Here is a 19,484-nt window from a genome sequence, read left to right on the forward strand (position 1 = left end):
GGGTATGTATGAGTCTTATTTTTAAACTCTGTGTTAGAGGTGGTGCAGCTGATGTTGCTGGTGATGTGAACGGTGTTGTTCTCAGATCCACAGCTGTGATATGAACCTTCACAATGAGCTATAGAAGCTAATCTGTGTTTTTGCAGCGTGAATATGAAACAATCATCTCAGCAGGAGAAGTTCAAAAACAAAAAAAAGGCTCTCGTTCTTCAGGTCGGCCCCGCCCCCTCCTCCTCCTCCTCCTCCTGTGAGCAGGGATAGGGAGGGTAAGAAGTGAAGGAGCAGCTCCTGCCATTGTTCTCGGTCTGGAAGTCCGGGTTCGGGTTCGGGGCTGGAGGCTGGAGACTGGACGGCGCTCTGTCGCTATGACGGGCTCCGGTCCGAGGCTCGGGCTCCTGCTGCTGCTGGCGGTTCTGCTGCAGACTGTGGTCGTCACCATCACCGTGCTGCACTTCACCACGGCTCTCAACTCGGTAAGAAAAACGCACAAGTTGAGCGGCGGTGACGCGCGGGCGGCGGAGGCTTCTACGCATGGTGCTGCGCGGCACGGCGCGGCGCTGGTTTTTAGCCGCACGCACGCACATGAAACGCAGCGTGAACCTTGACCTTGAACGCATCACTGTCATGAACACGGACTTTGTTGTCAAAGTGATTGCTGACAGATTCCGAGCAGAGGCAGCGCCGAAAAACACAAACGAGTCCACGTTTAGTTTCATATCCTCACCGCGAGTCTTTATCGATAATAAACGTGAGGATTTTTGCTCTTGAGTGAAAGTTTTAACGCTTTAAATCGTATTTTTTTTAGAGTGAAATTAACTTTTAAAACCAGAAATATTAGGTAGATTATATTGTGTATGTGCAATATATTTATATTATATCTACATACATGTAACCTTTGTTACATTAGCAGTGAATAAAATGATATTGCAGTAGAACTTGGTCTTAAAAGTTACATTTCAAATTCATAATAACTTTCTGCGTTGATAATACAATCAAGAAAGGTGCAGATTGATCATGTTGATGCAGGAAAATGAACAAAATATTACAGGTTTTTTTTCTGTCCTCTGAAATGAGACAAGGAAGTGAAGAGCAGCTGTATTATGTGTGTTTATCAGGGTGTGTGTGTGTGTGTGTGTGTTTACAGGAATCATTAATCCACACGAGTCGTGATTTTCACAGAAGTGAAACACAAACACAGACTTTGTGTCGACTCAGCGGCTTCGGCAAAAGTGTAACGCGACAATTGATTGATTTTACCGACGTTCATTTTCACAGTAAAGTGAAAACTGGGAATTTACATTTAAAGATACAATATGTAACATTATTCTTCTACCAATATCAGTCTGATACAATCTTAAAATCAATTAAGATTATTAATGAAGGAAATGACTTGGCTGTTACATGGTTAGCTCAAACAACGTAACAATTATTCAGATTTTATCCGATTTTACGTTTGTCTCTGTCAAATATCCATTTTTTGGATTCAGCCTAAATGTCTCTGACTCTCTTTGGAAAGACGACGCGGTGGAGCAGCGGTGGAGCAAGTTGTCTTTCAACGGGAAGGTTGTGTGTTCGATTCCCGATTCTCTACGTGCTCTGCTACGTTGCTCCTGATAGTGTGAATGGGTATGAAAGATGTGTGATAGATGAATGGGTGAATGACAACACTGCAGTGTAAAGCAGCTTTGAGTGGTGATCAAAGTGAAGAAAAACGCAAACATTTATTGTTAAAAACCAAGAGAAATTCTTATTTCTATTCAAGTAAGCGGAGCGCCAGTGTCTTTATCTACGATCATTTCCAGGTCGAACTTCGGATGAAACGCCTGTATGTCATGGTTCTTTTTTTGTAAATAATATTTTACAAATTTTCACTGGGATTTTCTTCTTCTTCTTCACCAAAGTTTTCCTCAAGCAACGCAGACACACAGGAGAACCAACGGGACAACAAACAGAGATCCCAAACTCAATATTTTGTTATCGTATTGAAAGAGAGACCTCTAGTGGCAGAAATGTCACTGTGCGGAGAAACATGTGATAAAAGGTCATTTGCAGACATTTCTTCTCTGGTTTTCTACTTAAAATGAAAAGGGAATTTACTTTAAAGGGAAAAAAGGGGACAGTAAAAATTACCTCCATGAGGCCGCGGGAGTCTTTTGAGAGGACGTTAAATCAGCGAGGTCACCGGCGGCTGACGTCTCTTTGACCTGTTTGTCTCCGTGCAGATGAAAGAGACGTTTGCCAGGAGCAGCGTTTCCTGTTTGACGGGCGCTGACCTGCAGAGCATCACCGTCGTGAGAGGAGATCCGTGTTGGCAGGTCACACAGCAGCTACACCTGCTCATCGAGAAGGTAACGAGAAGCAACAGTTAGCACCCTAACGGCAAGACATTTTTTTTATTCTTATAAAATCTACTTCTCATTAAGTCTATGATAGCTTAAGAAGATGTTCACGTCTTTATCCCACTGTGAGACTGTGAGTTTGTAAACCACTCACTCTCCCACACCAAACCCCATAGAGAAAATCAGTGATTTTAGCTCACAGGGACACAGGAGCTGCTGGTCTACTGCTGCCTCGTGTGGTCACTTTGTGTCACTGAGGTTTATCTAAACAAAGGATTTTCAAAGCCGAAGTGACAAAATAATACACATGAACTTAGTGATGGAGGCAGCAGTGGATCAACAACTCCTGTGTGCTGTGATGTTAAAATCACTGGTTTTCTCTATGGGGTTTGGTGTGGGAGAGTGAGTGGTTTACAAACTGCAATTTCCTGTAAGAAAAGTCTGTCTAACAGTGAGATAAAGACGTGAACATGTTCTTAAAGACAAATGAACTTAATCTGAAGTAGATTTCATGAGGTGAATCTTTTTTAAGTGTGTCAGTACCTCATACAAAAACAAAAGGAGCAGAGGTTGGGTATGTTCAGTAATCTATCATCACACAATCAGAGTTGAAAGTGTTGGCAGACGTCAGGTATTCAGAAAACCCGTTCCACAGGTGAAGAGTGGTGAAACTGAAAGCTGCGGCGTAACACAAGGTGAAACAGACCACGAAACACTTCACAGAGAGTGGACTCGTCTCACACACAGGAAGCTGCTGCTGCTGCTGCTGTCAGTGAGGATGAGTCTGCGTGAAACATGACAAAACATGAAAACTGTGAAATTAATCTCATCTGACGGAAAGGAAAGAGGATGTATTTGCTTTGCTTTAGATTCGCCTGTTGTTCACTGTACACCGACATTTTAAAGCCTCTCACCAAATCCACGTTTAAAAACTCTACAGTCTCCATTATTGTTTGGACGGGGTGAAGAAACTGTAGCTGTTGACATTTGTTTAGGGGTCGGATATTATATAAAAGCAGAGCCGTGTTTGCAGTGTCTAACCATGTAGCAATAGTTGCTAATGTTGCTAAAGTGATGATGCTCTGCCCCCTGGTGGTCGGACTCACACATATCACGTGAATCGCAGTGGTTGGGTCCGATGCTTGGTGCTGGAGGTTACTATCAGTGGTTAGCTTCCATGGCTAACAACTTAGTAAGAATTGCTCATGTTGCTAAAGCGACGGCGATGTGACGTTGGTAATGAGGAGACCGACCTTTTCTTAGAGCTCAGATTGAGGTAAATGCGTAAAAGCGTGATTTATTCCACGAAGCATTTGCGTAAAAACAGGTTTTGTTTGGCTAACGCTATCTGGGAGAGTTTTCTGGACTTCTAACGTGCCCACCAAGCTGCCGGCCGCAGTCGTATTGTTGGCGTAAACGTTGATTCCTGAATTTATTAACGTTTAATCGTTGCTCCTTGGGGACCAGAAGCAGTTATTTGAGGTTAGGGGAGCAGTTTTTTTGAAGCAGTTATGAGATTTTTGGTTTTTTTCTGTGTAGCTGAAGATAACGACGTGCTTCACGGATTAAATCAGTGTTTTTTTGGATGGGATTTAATGACTCAGTGATTTTTTGGCTCTGCTGTTAAAGCTCAGTTTTCTCTCGGAGTCTGTGCTTCATCAAAACCTGAAATCCCCCACCCACTGCAGACCCACACACACACACACTAAACTACAAAGCCATTTTTATGGATATTATAAATTTTCAGTGACATAATCACGCTGCTTTTTTCACATCTGTTGTTTCTTTTTAACTTAATCGTCGTCTCAGTTTGTAAACATACTCGAGCGATAACGCCGTGTCATGTGACCGGTGGGGGTGTTTTCTTTTGGACAATTTTAAACATGTTTCCAATATTCATTTTTGAATGTACTGATATTTTTCCTGTAATATTTTTATTTACCAATAATATTATGAACTGAAGCATTTTATTTAAGTCAATTAATCGTTTTATTTTTCCAGTGTAAATTAACTTTGAATTAACTCTATTATCAATTCTGTTGCACTACTTTGTTAAGTTTAACTTAACTAAAAAAATGTAAGTGTAACTTTCAGTTTGAATTCACGTGATTACCAAAAGTTGTTTTTTTGTAATAAACCACTTTCTATTTCCAGCTTAAGTTTACTTTAGTTTAAAATTAACTTAATAACCAATTATGTCAACAAACTAAATATTTTTTGATTGGTGCAGTGACTAACTATGTAGCAAAGGTTGCTAATGTTAGCTAAAGTGATTGATTCAGGTTTTTAAAGACGATAGTTTTTAAAAAACACAACTTTGTCTTCATGTGAAACATCACACTTTTCTGCAGGAAAATTAAGGCCAGACTTTGTCATTTAATGTCTTTAAAGACTGTAAATGAAACACCAGTGCGAGGACGTGAGGCCAGTGAGGACGTCTGAGGACATGCGAGTGGGCAGAATCCTCGCTAATAATAATAATAAAGTCAATATCATTATTTTTGTTCTAACTATTATGGTTATGAGGCACTTCCTGTTCCTGGGAGTCTCAGGAGAAGAGTGAAATGAAATGATCCACATCAGTGTCAGCTAACGCACAATGAGCTCCTTCATGGTCCGATGTGATTCTGAGCGGTTTAATCAGCGCAGGAATGCATTCACCTGCTCACACACACAGAGTACTCGTTGCGTTTGTTTTCATTCTCGTCTCCTGTTCGTCTTCCTCCTCCGCTGACTTTGCTGTTTTCTGTCACAACAACAGTTGTTTTATCGTGTGACTCAGCAAATTAATTATATTGACACACACACACACACACTCTTTTTTTCTCCTCCTGCCGTGTTCTCACATTATTCTGAGATCTGACTATGAAGTGAAGTCACAGCAGAGTGAGTTCTCACGTAGAGTCACAGCAAACAACTTCAGGAACGCGTTCAAACATCAGGAAACTGAAGTTTGTAAACCACCCACTCTCCCACACCAAACCCCATAGAGATAATCAGTGATTTTAACATCACAGCACATAGGAGTTGTTGATCTACTGCTGCCTCCATAACTAAGTTCTAATGTCTTATTTTGTAAATTCGGCATTTTAAATCCTTTGTTCAGGTTTACCTCAGTGACACAAAGTGACCACACAAGGCAGCAGTAGACCAGCAGCTCCTGTGTGCTGTGATGTTAAAACCGATGATTTTCTCTATGGGCTTTGGTGTGGGAGAGTGAGTGGTTTACAAATTCAGTTTCCTGTTGGAAAAGTCTGTCTCACAGTGAGATTTATGTTTAGAGTGACGATTACATCACAGTATACATTTACAATGCTTCTGAAATGAACAGTGTCCACATTTGTTGTGTCTTCAGTCTCTGTCTCAACGTTACCAGCGGCAGATCTCGTCAGCGGTGAGAGGTGAGAACAAAAAACAAATGAATCATGTTTATTATTTAATCAAACATCAAATTCTTACTTTCTTAATGTACATTTTCTCATTTTTGTTCCCAGAAACTTAAAAATTGTGACTTTTTCCTCCAAATTTATTGTCATTTATTTGACAAAATGTAGTTTTATGACAGTGTGATAAGTTATACAAGAAATATTTAAGGCATGGAATAAAAATAAAATAAATTTTTAAGTTGAGCTATTTTGTCTTTTATTTGTCATATTATTATTTTTTATCAGATGTAAAAAAAAACAATAAAGACAATATATTGTCCCCAAAAATAATTTCTTCTTGATTTAGCTCATTTTATTAATAAAATCAAACCAAACGATGACAGAAATCCATCAATAACCAATGATTAGTTGATTTTCTGGTGTTTGGTGTGATCATTAAATGTTTCTCATGTGTTTTTTGTCACAGGTGAAGTGTCTCGTGTGTTGCCCTCACTTGTGATGGAGGACAGTGCTTCGCCTCGCCCCAAAGTGGGCGCCCACGTCACTGGCAGCTTCTTGCCTAATCCGGCGCGTGACGGAGGAGGTGAGTTCAAAAACAAACAAAAAACAAAACGAAATCAATAAATAAATAAATACTGTGATTTTTTTTTTTACCTGACAAAAATAACAATAAATATGAATAAAATGGGTTTTTAAACGAGGAAGAAAGAAATATATCACCTCAAAAAATGTGAAGGAAAATACTTCAGTTATAAATATCTTAATTATTATATGAAGCATTTTTAATCTTTAACAATTGTAATTATCTTATAAAACTAAACCTGTAGTTTTTAAAAGTAAAATGCTTTGATTCACTTTTATTTCATAGTCAGTGAAAATACATTACAAGTATTTTTTGTCAAAATTATTAAAAAAAATAAATTAATTTCTTATCTATTTAATGAACCTATGACAACATAATTAAGAAATAAGTTAAAATGTTCAGCCTTTCACTGCAAACTTGAACTTTAACCTTTTATTTAATTTAATTTATAAAAGACACAAAAAAGTGAATTTTTACACGTACGTAATGTCTTTGTCCATTCGCCACAAAAACTAGAACATTTTGCGTGAATATTAATATTTTGACTAGAAGTTTTTTTTTTACATTAAATTCACTAGAACTGCAACTACTGATTATTTCTCCATTCATTTTGTTCATAAAATGTCTGAAAATGTTAAATTTAACCTGGAAAATGGTTCAGTGTGAATGATTTCTCTGTTTCAGTGTCGGCAGGGCGTCGCGTCCAGGGTCAGAAGATCTCGTGGTGGGAGGGGCAGAAGGGGCTGGCCTTCCTGCAGGACGTGCAGCTGCTGGACGGCGAGCTGGTCGTCCCGCAGCCGGGACTTTACTACATTTACGCGCAGACGTATTTCAGACACACGCACGCGCTCGACAGCGAGGAGGAGGAGGGGGAGGACGGCGGCGAGGAGGAGGAGGCGCAGGACAGAGGGAGGCCGCTGCTGCAGTATGTCTACAAGAAGGTGGGACTTCTCTCTGTTTTATTATTATTATTATTATTATTATTATTATTGTTATTATTATTATTATTGTTATTGTTATATTATTATTATATCAGTTTTATGAATAAATGAAACAGCTTCTTGTAAATGTATTTTTCCTCTGACTTTAAATAAAAAGAAAGGAACATAAATAAAATAGAACAAACAAAATTGCGTGAATTCTCCAAGTCTCCAGTGTTGTTATTACATAAGTCGTCCACTAGGGTGCACTCACGAGTTTTAGTGACAAACTATGCAAAAGACTGTTTTTTCTGGTTGTATTATAAATGTAAGAACTTAATTTTTTACAGCAAATTGTAAGGAAAAAATACTTTTTTCTAATGAATAAAATAAAATAATAAAACTGCAGTCCTTAATTTGTGACCCATTGAATCATTAATGTGATTGAGATTAATGTGATTTAAATAAATGTGACGTTAATTAATGTGATTTAAATTTGCTCTACAGATGTTAAAATCTATTTTAAATCCTGACTTTGACGAACACAATAACTGACGTTTATTAGATGAAACGGTTTATTTGAAATGTTTTTTTGTTTTGTTTTTTTACAGAAAAGTGGAGGTAAAATTGTATTTTTATAGTTTTATAGTAATTTATATTTATTTGGGGGAAAATCAATAGAAAAATATAATATAAATAGTACAAGACTTTCAAAATGACTCAAACTTTTTTTTGCATAAACAGTAATTTTTACATGTGCATGTATAATTCTTACAATAAAAGTAATAATAATCGGGATTATTCAGATTATTCAGATGAATCTCACTCACCTTCTGTCCTGGTCTCTGCAGGTGACCTCATACCCGGTTCCCATCCTGCTGATGAAGACCAGCCGGACCTCCTGCTGGTCCCGGGGCTCCCAGTTCTCTCTGCACTCCGCCCACCAGGGGGGGCTGTTCCCGCTCAATGCCGGCGACCACCTGTTTGTCACGGTGACCAACGCGTCGGCCGTGGACACGGACGAGAAGAGCAGCTTCTTCGGTGCTTTTCTCATCAGTTAGAGAATCTGACGACAGACTTTCACAGACTTCCTCTCTGACTGCACTTGTAACGTGAGAAAGTGAAAGATCGCAGGTTGGTTCTGAAATCACGACACTGGTTTTTTGTCGGTGGAGGAGAAGTTCTAATCTCACGGTGGAGGCTTCAACTCAAACACTTTTTATATACATATGAAATATTTCAGCACAAGCACGAGACAATTAAGTCTTTAAATTATGTTTCTAAAGTCATGGATCAGTTTGTTTTTACAAGGAAAACTGTTCATGTCTTTATCTCACTGTTAGACAGACTTTTACATGAAACTGCAGGTTTCTCTTCCCACACCATAGCACATAGAGAAAATCAGTGATTTTAACATCACAGCACACAGGAGTTGTTGATCCACTGCTGCCTCCATCACTAAGTTCAAGTGTCGTATTTTAATTAATTTGGCATTTGAAATATTTCGTTTAGACTGAACTCAGAGGACACAAAGTGACCACGCGAGGCAGCAGAGGACCAGCAGCTCCTGTGTCCCCCACAAGCTAAAATCACTGATTTGGGGTTTGGTGCAGGAGAGAAAAGATTTTAGCCACTTAACCAAAGACATAAGCTTAAGTCTACAAGAATGTGTTTGTACTGAAAATGAAGTTTATAAACCACTCACTCTCCCACACCAAACCCCAATCAGTGATTTCAGGGACACAGGAGCTGCTGGTCTACTGCTGCCTTGTGTGGTCACTTTGTGTCACTGAGATAAATCTGAACAAAGGATTTCAATTGCCGAATTGACAAAATAAGACATTGTAACTTAGTGATGGAGGCAGCAGTGGATCAACAACTCCTGTGTGCTGTGATGTTAAAATCACTGATTTTCTCTATGGGGTTTGGTGTGGGAGAGTGAGTGGTTTACAAACTTCAGTTTCCTGTTGGAAAAGTCTGTCTCACAGTGAGATAAAGACATCTTAAAGACATTCTTAAAGACATCGTAGACTCAAACTGGTGTAGATTTTAATAGTAGAGTCTTTCATAAAGTGGCTAAAATCAGTTTTTTTCTTGTGTCCTCACTGAAAGCAAGCCTCATAAAACCACACTAAAAAAAACACTTTCAAACGTGGCCCACACCATATAAATGGACTGCTCTAAATGGAGCCTCTCGTCTGTGGCAGCCGGAGGCTTTAATCCACTGAGTGCTCATCACTCACGAGTCTCTGCTCTTTAAAGTGTCAGAGATGGATCGACTTTTTTGTTCCCGGCAAGATTCGACTTAACACGTTCATTTCTCACGTTTGAAACGTACACATGTGAGCAATATGTGAACTGAACATATGGTCGTATTCACAGCATCATCATGGATCTGTGTGTGTGTGCGCAGTTTTACAACAGCTTTAAAGTAACTTTTTATTTATGTTTGTTTATAAAAAATGTTCCAGTGTGTAAGAATTAGTGAAAAAAGTCAAAATTCTCAGATTTAAGTCGAAATTTGGGGGAAAAAAGTCAGAATTTGTAGAAAAAAAGTCAGAATTTGTAGAAAAAAGGCAGAATTTGTAGAAAAAAAGTCAGAATTCTAAGATTTAAGTCAGATTTTGAGATTTTTCAATCTCAGAATTGTAACTTGAAACTAAAAAATCTAAATAAAAATGTATAAGCTAGGATCCTGAGACTTAGATTTAAATTGAATTCTAAGAAGAAAAAAAAGACGATCTTTTATCAAACTTTTTATTTATGTTTGTTTATAAAAAATGTTCCAGTGAATAAGAATTAGTGACATCTGGTGGTGAGACTGCAGATTGTATGGAACTATGGTGGCCTTCACAGAGGCTTGAATGTTTATATTCAAGTTTCTCTTTTTTTAAAAACAAACGCTGCATCAAATCCACATGAAAAAGACAAATGAGCTGACTGTACCTTTAATTCAGCCGCGTCCATGTGTCCGTCCGTCCGTCAACCTGCGGCCGACTTTGTCGTCACAAGCTGAAGAAGAATCTGCACATGAGTTGAGTACGAACAAAATCAACAAAAACAAAAGAAAGTTTTATTTTTTTTAACAAAACAATGTGAATGTAAATATGAGTTTGTGTAAATATGTGAAATAAAGACAATGTTCAACTAAACGTCCTGATTCTCTCTCTTTATCATTCACATCAAACAAACGCTGTTTCTGTAAATGAAATTTAAGAAACAACAAATAAACAAAGTTAACAGCTAGTAAACAAAGTCTGATACGTTTCAAACCTACGGAAGAGGACAAGAGTCGTGTACGTTTATGGAAACAAAATTATAATAATAAACCAGAACTCTAAAATCTTGAGATTGTAGTCGAAATTCTGGAGAAAAAAGTCTAAATTCTGAGAGAATAAAAGTCAGATTTCTGAGATTTTTCAATCTTGAAACTAAAAAGCAATATAAAATGAATAAGCCAGAATTCTGAGAAAAAGTCACAAACCTAAGATTTAAATCAGAATCTGAGACAACTTTTTCCAGATTCTTGACTTTAATCACAGAATTGAACTGAAATAAATCAGAAATCTCAGATTAAGTGAGAATTCTCAAAATCCTGTTTTTTTATTTTGTTTTCAAACTAAAATATGTATATATTAAAAAATCCTCAAGTGAGAGAAGAAAGACAGTGAAACACCGCTTCACATAAACATGGATGTTCTGCCCCCTGCTGGTGAAAATCAAACCGTGCAACATGTGGTTCCATGCTGCTGCTGTTGCCGATGCTGCCCTCTAGTGTCCAACTTCAGCAGCTACATAAAGAAAAACCTGCAGGAGAAAAAAACAGCAGAGAAAAAGAAGAAAATAATGACACAAGTCTGTGAGTAAGTTTTGGTTTTTCTTTCTTTTTTGTGGAAATATGTTACAGTTATATTACAGGTTTTTCAAATGCCCCGACGAGAACGACGAGCGTCTGGAGACACGAGACACAAACGGTCCAGAGTGGATCAACAGGTGGGACGAGGACTAACTGAAGCTCCCACGTGTCGGGAAGGTCCGATAAATACTGTGAATGTTCCTTTAAGAGAGGACGACAACTGAAGGAAACTGTGGGGGTGTTTTTGTTTTTTTAGCAGCTTCCACAAACCAAACACTTCCTGCAAGGACAGGAAACGAGGACATAAGCAGAGATTTTCACAATACGGTTCAGAAAATTCTATTTCAATTTAAAAAATATATATATTTTTTAAACAAATAAATATGGTTTTTTTCTCCCCTAAACGTTAGCAATGATGAAATCTAACAGACTTGACATCCTGGTTCTTGCAGTTTAAGGGGAGACTTCAGGTTTTTTGACTCACTTTAAATCCACACCTGCTTAAATCTAAGACAATTTAAGATTAGAGACTTAATTTTGCTGGAACTGGAAAATTAAGTCTGCGTCACTTTGTAAAACGCTCAATCTCCCACGCCCGACTTTTCCACCAGTGGTTAACAAAGTTTGAGATGTTTGAAGGAAGAGGGTCATGTGTGTACATTTATGGAAACAAAATAACAATAAGCCAGAATTCAGGGGGAAAAAGTCTTAATTCTTAGAAACTGAAATATCTCTCCCACACTCCATAGAGAAAATCAACAATTTACCATCACAGCACACAGGAATTGTTGATCCACTGCTGCCTCCATCACTAAGTTCAAATGTCTTATTTGTCAAGATTAACCTCAGTGACACAAAGTGACCACACGAGGCAGCAGTAGACCAGCAGCTCATGTGTCCCCGCAAGCTAAAATCACTGATTTTCTCTGAGTGAGTGGTTTACAAACTTCAGTTTCCTGTTGGAAAAATCTGTGAGATAAAGACGTGAACGTGCTCTTAAAGACGTCGTAGACTTAAACTAACGTGGATTTTTTGAAGTGATTCTTTTGTTAGGTGGAAAATTGCTCCACTTTTTGAAAGACAGCGAAATCCAAATGGAGCCGTGTGAAAATCCTCTGGTTACAGTCTTGGCGTTCCTGTGTCGTTATTGCAGCGTAACTCATAAAAAATCGTCGTGAATGAAAAGTGAGTCCATGTAGAAAAGTTCTTTCTTTTTATATAAATTACACCGTTCTCTGATGATGATGATGACGTCTCTGTTCCTGCGAATAACGTTTATCTCCAAACAACAACGTCCCCCTCACACACACACACACACGCACGCACGCACACACACACACACACACGCAGACACAGTTGCGACTTAGCTACACAACATGCTCTACACATTATTACACAAGAGAACAGAAACAGACGCTACACGTCCTCTCTCTCTCTCTGCGGCGCTGCGGTGCAGATGCGGGCGATGGACGGAGGGCGCCGCCACTGCTTCAGCTGGTGACCCTCATCACCTGCCTGTCACTTTAGCTGCCTTTGTTCTAGCTCCGCCCCCTGCAGCACCCTGGTGGGCGGAGGGCGGGGGGGGGAATGTGCGCGACAACCGACCAGAAGAAGGGGGCGGGAGCTCAGCAGTCAAACCGCATCTCCAGTGAATCGTCAAAGGCCCTGCTGTCATGCCCCGCCCCCGACAGGAAGGCGGCCGTGACGGGCGCCCCCGTCGCCGTGGTGACGTTGAGGAGGGTGCCGCCGGGGGAGCTGGCGGCCGGGCTGCGCAGCGCGGCGGCGGTGATGCTGGTGAGGTTGATTCCCAGCGTGAGTCGCGTCTGTTCCAGGGCTTTCTCTGGCACGGCAAACGCCTCCAGCTTCTTCTCGCCGTTGGCCATGTAGGAGTTCTGACAGCCGCGGCAGATACAGTCCAGACACGCCTACAAAACAACAACAAACCTTTTACACCAATATCTCAGTCACACAGTTATCACCAATGTTTTCAGCTTTTAAACGTGAATATTTTCTCTTTTCTTTTGCTCCATAAAAACAAAGACGTCAAACACTGATGTATATTTAGTGAATATGTCGTTGATGAATCGCAAGTTGTCCTCACCTTGCGGTTGGAGTAGCAGGGGCAGCGCTGCCCCCTGCAGGTCAACACAGACGGGTTCTGCGTGGCGCGGCCACACTTGCAGCCCTTCTTCTCCACGGGTTTCTTGTACAGCGGCTTCGATGGACTCGGCGGATGCGTGAGCGGGTGAGCGTGTGGGTGCGGGGGCACGCGGTCGCGGGGCTGTGGGCGGGGCTTGTTGGGGGCCCCCTGCCTGGCCTTGGTGTACGCCTTCTTGGCAGCGCTGTGATGTTCCACAGTCTTCTTCAGCGCCTTGTTGGAGACCAGGACCGCCTTCCCCACTTTGGCTGGACTGCCGTTGGGTACGGGGGCCAAGTGAGGGTGGGGTGGGGCTACAGGGAATTGGGGCTCTTGTTTGGTGGCGTTGGTGGCAGCGGGGTTGTGGTAGTGGTGGGCGGGGCTGCTTGGACCGAGCGGAGCAACCTGAAGGAGGCTGGAGATGGGGAGGGGCTGCACCTTCTCGCTGTCGCTTTCCGAGCGTGAGCGTTTGCGGCGGCAGCGAGGCGGAAGGCACGGGACTGCAGGGGAGGGCTGAGGCGGGGGCTGCAGCGAGGGCTGTGGGTGAGAGTGCAGGGGGTGGGGGCTGTTCTCCGGGGGGAGGGAGGGGATGAGGCGGGACGAGTCCGGGCCGGACGGACAGAGAGGTCCGTTGAGGGTGGACTGGGGTGCAGAGGGGGGGCCGTCGGGCTCAGGCGAGGGGTCGGGGTCCGTGTCCAGAGTCCTGAGCACCTCCTCCACGCTCAACAACAGCGGCCCTCCCCCATGTTTCAGCTCGTCCCCGAACGTGCTGATGTCACAGAGCCCCGCCTCCTCGCTCGCCGTGACACTCACACACACGGGAATCTCTGCCGAAAAACTCTCCTGCTTGCTGATGCCTCCGCCCGTGTCCATGGCGACAGGCTGCAGAGAGTCCGAACTCACCAGGCCGTTACAGTCGTGCAGTCCGTTGATGCTCACCGGGCTCAGCTCCTCCCCCTTGATCTCCGTCACCAGGGGAACGTCAACCACATCAGAGGTGGATGCCGTTTGCGATGGCGCCGCCGAGTCGGAGACGTCCTCCGCCTCCGGCTCGCTCTCGGCCTGTGTCAGGCCCTCGTTGAGGACGGCCTGGAGGTCGGGGGAGTCGCCAGCGGCGGTGGCGATGTGCGTGGCGAGCGGCGACTGTGTGATGTAGAGGCAGAGCTTCCTGTAACAGTGGACGAGCAGCGAGAGCTGCCGGTTCTCCTCGAAGCGGGAATAGTCCTTGCACCAGCTGCACGAGGGCTTCAGCTGCATCCTCTGACCTTTACAGCCTCGACACACGTAGTGTTGACATGACGAGTCGGTGGGAGCGATGGGATCCTGCAGCAGGTTTCCTGAAAACAACAACAGACGAGGTACAGGATATAAGAAATGTGCTTTCATAGAATATAAAAGTAACTCCGGTGCATGAGAGCTTGTGAAAGTAATGCAGGACTGAGCTGAGAGGAGGAGCTAATGAGATGCATTCAAAGACCCTAGTAAATTTGCAGGATCTACATGGCAAGGAGCTTTCAGGATCAGCTGCATGATCAATGCATTCAAGAAACCTTGTAAACTTCATAATTTCAACAAATACACATGAAGTCTAGATTATTTTTCCCAACAGAAATTAATTTAGGTAACATGTATAGATTATACATTATTTCTATAGTAAACACTGATCAACATTTCTTCGACTCATTGATTAATTTCACCACAAATAACGTAGTGATTGGAGCAGAAGTATTTCTTTAAAGTATGTTTCTACGACCGATACAGCTGAGTAAATTGTAATAAATGGTTTATTATTTGCATAATCGATTAATCTGGTATTTGTTTCCCAAACTCTGGAAACAATGATGTTCTCAAATGTCAAACCAAAAATGATTCAGTTTAAATGATTTATTTGATTCATGGAGCAAAGAAACAGAATCTGACAAACTTCCCTCAAACCGATGAATACCTTCCAGTTGAATTGACCCAACAGATGACTTGGTGTACCGCGAACTGCAGTCCCTGTTTTAAACACTGATGGTCGCTGTTTCACAGGAACAGTTCAAATCAGCTGATGATTACCTCACGACCCAGGAAGAGCAGCAGCGTTTGCCAAGAGCAATAAAATTCATATCCAGTTAAATTCTTCCTTGTGATTGAACGTGGTTTATTTCTGAGGGGGTGGAGTGGCTCAGTGGTTAAGACTGGTACCCTGTGTGCAAAAGACTTCATGGTCGCAAGTTCAACTCCACCCCTGGCAGGTTGTACATCTGCTAAATGACATGTAATGTATTGTAGAAAATGACAGCTTCCTGAGGCGACACATTCGCTCTGATAAACCTGAGTGCGGCGCAGCGTGGCGATTCGCCAGAGCGACTGACAACCGCTCATTCAGAGGAGCTTCCTTAGCAACACTCGTTGCCAAGGAGTGCAGCTGCAGATACAGAAAAAAAAGAAGGATGAAGGTCCATTCAGAGGAAACGAGCCACCCTCCTGACTCTGTGATGCCTCATCAAGCCCCCACAAAACCACTGAGTGTCTTCACTGGACCTGTTCACGCTCATCTAATATTTATGCTGAATTATCTGAGAGTGCATGACCTTTACATCACAACGAGACATGGAAACGTTTATTTAGAACTTGTATAATCAGCCTTTTAGTGACATTAAAGACGCCGACATCTGACATTTTTTACTCATTGGAATCAGTTAGTGATAATGAATTGTGTTTTTTTGTCCTTGAAGACTTGATAAATGTTATTTTTTCAGCCAAAAGTTTACTTATTTTTTGTATTTTGATGTGTTAAATATTTAGTTTATACTATATTTGTATTTAAAATACTTCTACCATTTTTTTAATTAAAATAATCATTAGTTTCAGCCCTTTATTACAAAACTTCAGTTTTATTCCGAGAAACTTGTTGCTAAGTCACAAAACGTTATTTTTTCAGTTTTTCTGACTGTTTTTTCTACTGTTTGTTTTCTATATAATAATCTAATAATATTAATTAAAAATGTTTTATACTTACACCTTTTTTTAAAGAAATTAAAATAAATATAATAAAATAAATAAATATAATAAAATAAATATTAAAATAATTATAATAATAAAATGAATCACTCTATTTAAGGTTCATTAAGGAAAATAAATTGGCCTCCTCCATAAAAAACAGAGAAACGCCCCACTGCTGCTGAGCTGCACACAGAGGGGGGTGTGTCACGGTGGGCGGAGCCGAGACCAATGGTGCATTCACTGTGCCTCGGAATCGCGTACTTTCACGTGTGATCAACAGGATTTAGGACCATAAAAAACGGAAGGAAATAAATAATTCATATATTTTAAACTCTTTACGTTTTATCAGCTCAAATATGTAAACAAAGAACCCTAAAATGACTCAATTCTCTTGTGTTTGTTATCAACTAATTTAACGTTTAACGTCTATTTTGATGAGATAATATATTGTCTACTTAACTTACATATTATTTAATATTTATTTCATACAACACTTTAGTTATGATGTGTCGCTTTGTCTTAGGGAGCCCTACAAGGTTTTTTGTGAAAATGATTGTTAAGGTTACACAATATACTACTACTAATACGATGATGATTCATCGTATTAGTAGTCGTAGTCCTATAACAAAGACTGTTTAAACTGAAATGGATGTAGATTAAGTATTGTTTTACGTTTTTAGAAATTACCGTAACTCACAAAAAAATTCAGCCCACATTATATATGTTAACAAATGAATGTGTATGCGTCATATTAATGCAAACCATATAAACAATAATGATAATAATTACTTTTAACCCACTGCACCCTATGTTAATACTTTGTGTTTGTGTTACTGTATACATTTTTAATGTCTTAGGTCATATAATTTATGTAATTCTATTCAGATGCACCAAAACACCAAGTCAAACAATTCTGATATATGAAAGTGCAGTTATACAAAAGGAAAATTATTTAACGTACAAAAAAATAAAGTTTAGTCGAGACAGTAACACCATCAGTTTAGTTACAAGAAGGACAAGAAATACAAATCATATACAACATCCTGAAAACATACTGATTAAATGTTGGATTCACTGTTTATAAGGGAAGATACAGTAATTTTCGACAGTCCTTGAAAGCAGCATTATTTAAAGGCTCGCTCCTCCTGGGAGCACAGATGACAACAACACAAAAAAACAACACACGCCTATTATCGATAAATTATAAATAATAAAGACATTTATGAATAAATACATAAATTAATAAGAATCAGAGGGAAGCTCACCGCAGACCAGGCAGGACAGGGACTGGCGGAAGAAGGGCAGCAGCTTGCAGAGCTCCGCCAGAGCCCGCGGGTCTCGGGGGTCGCACTGCAGCACAGAGCGGCTCACGGACACGTAGAGAGCGGTCGCATTCACCGGGTTCATCTCAGCTGCCTGGCCCCGGGAGGGAGCTCCAGTCCGGGCCGGACCGGTCCGTGAAAAAGACTTACTGATACCGTTAAAACACTACAGAAACCCAATAATAATAAAATAATGCGAGATAAAAACGACTGCTTCTCTGAGGGGAGTCTGGACAAACATAGGTGGCTGTGAGGGTGTCACTTTTCCGTGGGTGAATCCCACACAGAGGCTCCCACTCATCCCCGGTCACATCCTCAGTGTCTCCCGGCTCTGGAAGCACCGCTCCCCCCGGTGATGATGACGATGACGATGGTGGTGGGTCCGTTTATGCATAAAAACGTCGCTCTAGCCAATGGGATTCAGTTTGTTTCCCACATTAACAACACATGGAGCCTTCCTTGGTTACATACAACTGGTGAAATAAGCAGCAGGTCCCAAATTCAAACACGGGCTTTCGTGCCAAAGTAGTCCGCTCTGCAAAGCTCTGTCCCCGGGTAGCCCATACTCCACATGCATGCTCGTCCCCGGTGGGTCTCACGTCGCTCCAGAGCTGCTATCGCAAGGTGCATTTATTATCATCCTGCAGCGCTGCATCCGTGTCTCCACTGTGGTTTGGCGGTGCAGCCCGGGCAGCCTCGTCACACCGCTCTATTATTGTTCATGGCGGCTCGAAAACAAAACAGGCCCCGTTGGCACAAAAAAGCCTCCGCGCTGGCGATAAAAACTGTCCGTCAGCGTGGACAGGTATATAAGAAGGTGAAGATAAGGTAGTGGAAAGAAAAATAATTCCAGAGCGCCGACGTTTCTCTGGGTGTGGAGAAAAATAATCCTGCGGAAGCCTCGGTCTCGCGTGAGAGAGCTCACCGCTTGAGATGCACCGGGAAGCCGGCTACACAAGCAAGGCCGCTCCGCTCTCTCGTCGGGATTAACGGGGCTCTGCCGCTGTCGCTGCTCGCCTCGGCGGGAAAGTATTACGAAAAACCGAGGACTGAGTGCGTTAAATTATTAAATTATGTCCTCCAGCAGCTTTCATAGTAACATCCCTCTTCCGGAGGAGCAGCGAAGACCGAGGGGTGAATTAAATCCCTATCCGTGTACCTTGCTATCATTAGCCGCAGAGCATTCCTCATACCTCCCGTCGCTTTCCCAGACATGAACAAGGGGGGCGCTGTTGTCTAAATCTCGCGAGAACTCATAATAGTCTTAGAAAGTTGCAACTTAAATTGATGGATAATTCATTGAAAATTACGTTTAATTTTAAGAAATATTATATATATATATGTATATATATATATATATATGTATATATATATATATAGATATATTATGCGTGGATATGTTGATTATGTATGGTTTTTGATTGTTTTTAGACCCGCTTGCCCTTATATTCAGTATTTTTTTTTTATCACAAATAGTCATAAATAATCCTAATTTCAAATAATTGTGACAATATTGGCTGTAAATAAAAACATTTTTAATTGATTTGGTAAATGGGAGCTTCCATGTAAGAGCATTTCACTTACACACTTACTATGCTTTCCCAGACACAGACATGGGGGGGCGTTGTTGTCCAAATCTCACGAGAACATCTGACACCGTTCATCTGAAAATATACAGATGAACGGAACAATATATTCTTGGAAAATTAGCATTTAAACGAATGAATAATCAATAAAAAAAAAATGACAATAACCTCAGATCATGATCAACTGCAATACCGTTATGACCCACTAGTGGGCCAAAGCACACATTCAGAAAAACACTAACCTAAAATCTCATCTTTATATCTGGGTTTTTTTCCGAATAACCTCTCAAATTTATTTCAAAGTATTTCACGTCATCCATGCGATTTGTGTTTATATGTATATTTAAGTCTTAATTTTATTCTTTTT

The 19,484-nt window shown here is 41.1% G+C and overlaps 2 protein-coding genes across 2 annotated transcripts; one reads left to right on the forward strand and one right to left on the reverse strand.

Moving 5' to 3' along the window:
• Nucleotides 1-253: 253 nt before the first annotated feature.
• On the forward strand, nt 254-10,380 carry LOC131458176 (tumor necrosis factor ligand superfamily member 10-like). Its single transcript, XM_058627015.1, has 6 exons — nt 254-473; nt 2,223-2,348; nt 5,695-5,740; nt 6,192-6,308; nt 6,993-7,249; nt 8,080-10,380. The coding sequence occupies exons 1-6, from the start codon at nt 366-368 to the stop codon at nt 8,287-8,289; spliced, it is 864 nt and encodes a 287-aa protein (XP_058482998.1). The 5' UTR covers nt 254-365; the 3' UTR covers nt 8,290-10,380.
• Nucleotides 10,381-11,092: 712 nt separating this feature from the next.
• On the reverse strand, nt 11,093-18,743 carry LOC131458170 (E3 ubiquitin-protein ligase MSL2-like). Its single transcript, XM_058627001.1, has 3 exons — nt 17,475-18,743; nt 13,186-14,558; nt 11,093-13,009 (listed from the first exon to the last, which is right to left on the reverse strand). Exons 1-3 carry the CDS (start codon nt 17,614-17,616, stop codon nt 12,710-12,712), a joined length of 1,815 nt encoding a protein of 604 aa, XP_058482984.1. The 5' UTR covers nt 17,617-18,743; the 3' UTR covers nt 11,093-12,709.
• Nucleotides 18,744-19,484: the final 741 nt, after the last annotated feature.

Source organism: Solea solea, chromosome 1, assembly GCF_958295425.1.
Source record: "Solea solea chromosome 1, fSolSol10.1, whole genome shotgun sequence".
In the NCBI taxonomy this organism is placed as follows: domain Eukaryota; kingdom Metazoa; phylum Chordata; class Actinopteri; order Pleuronectiformes; family Soleidae; genus Solea; species Solea solea.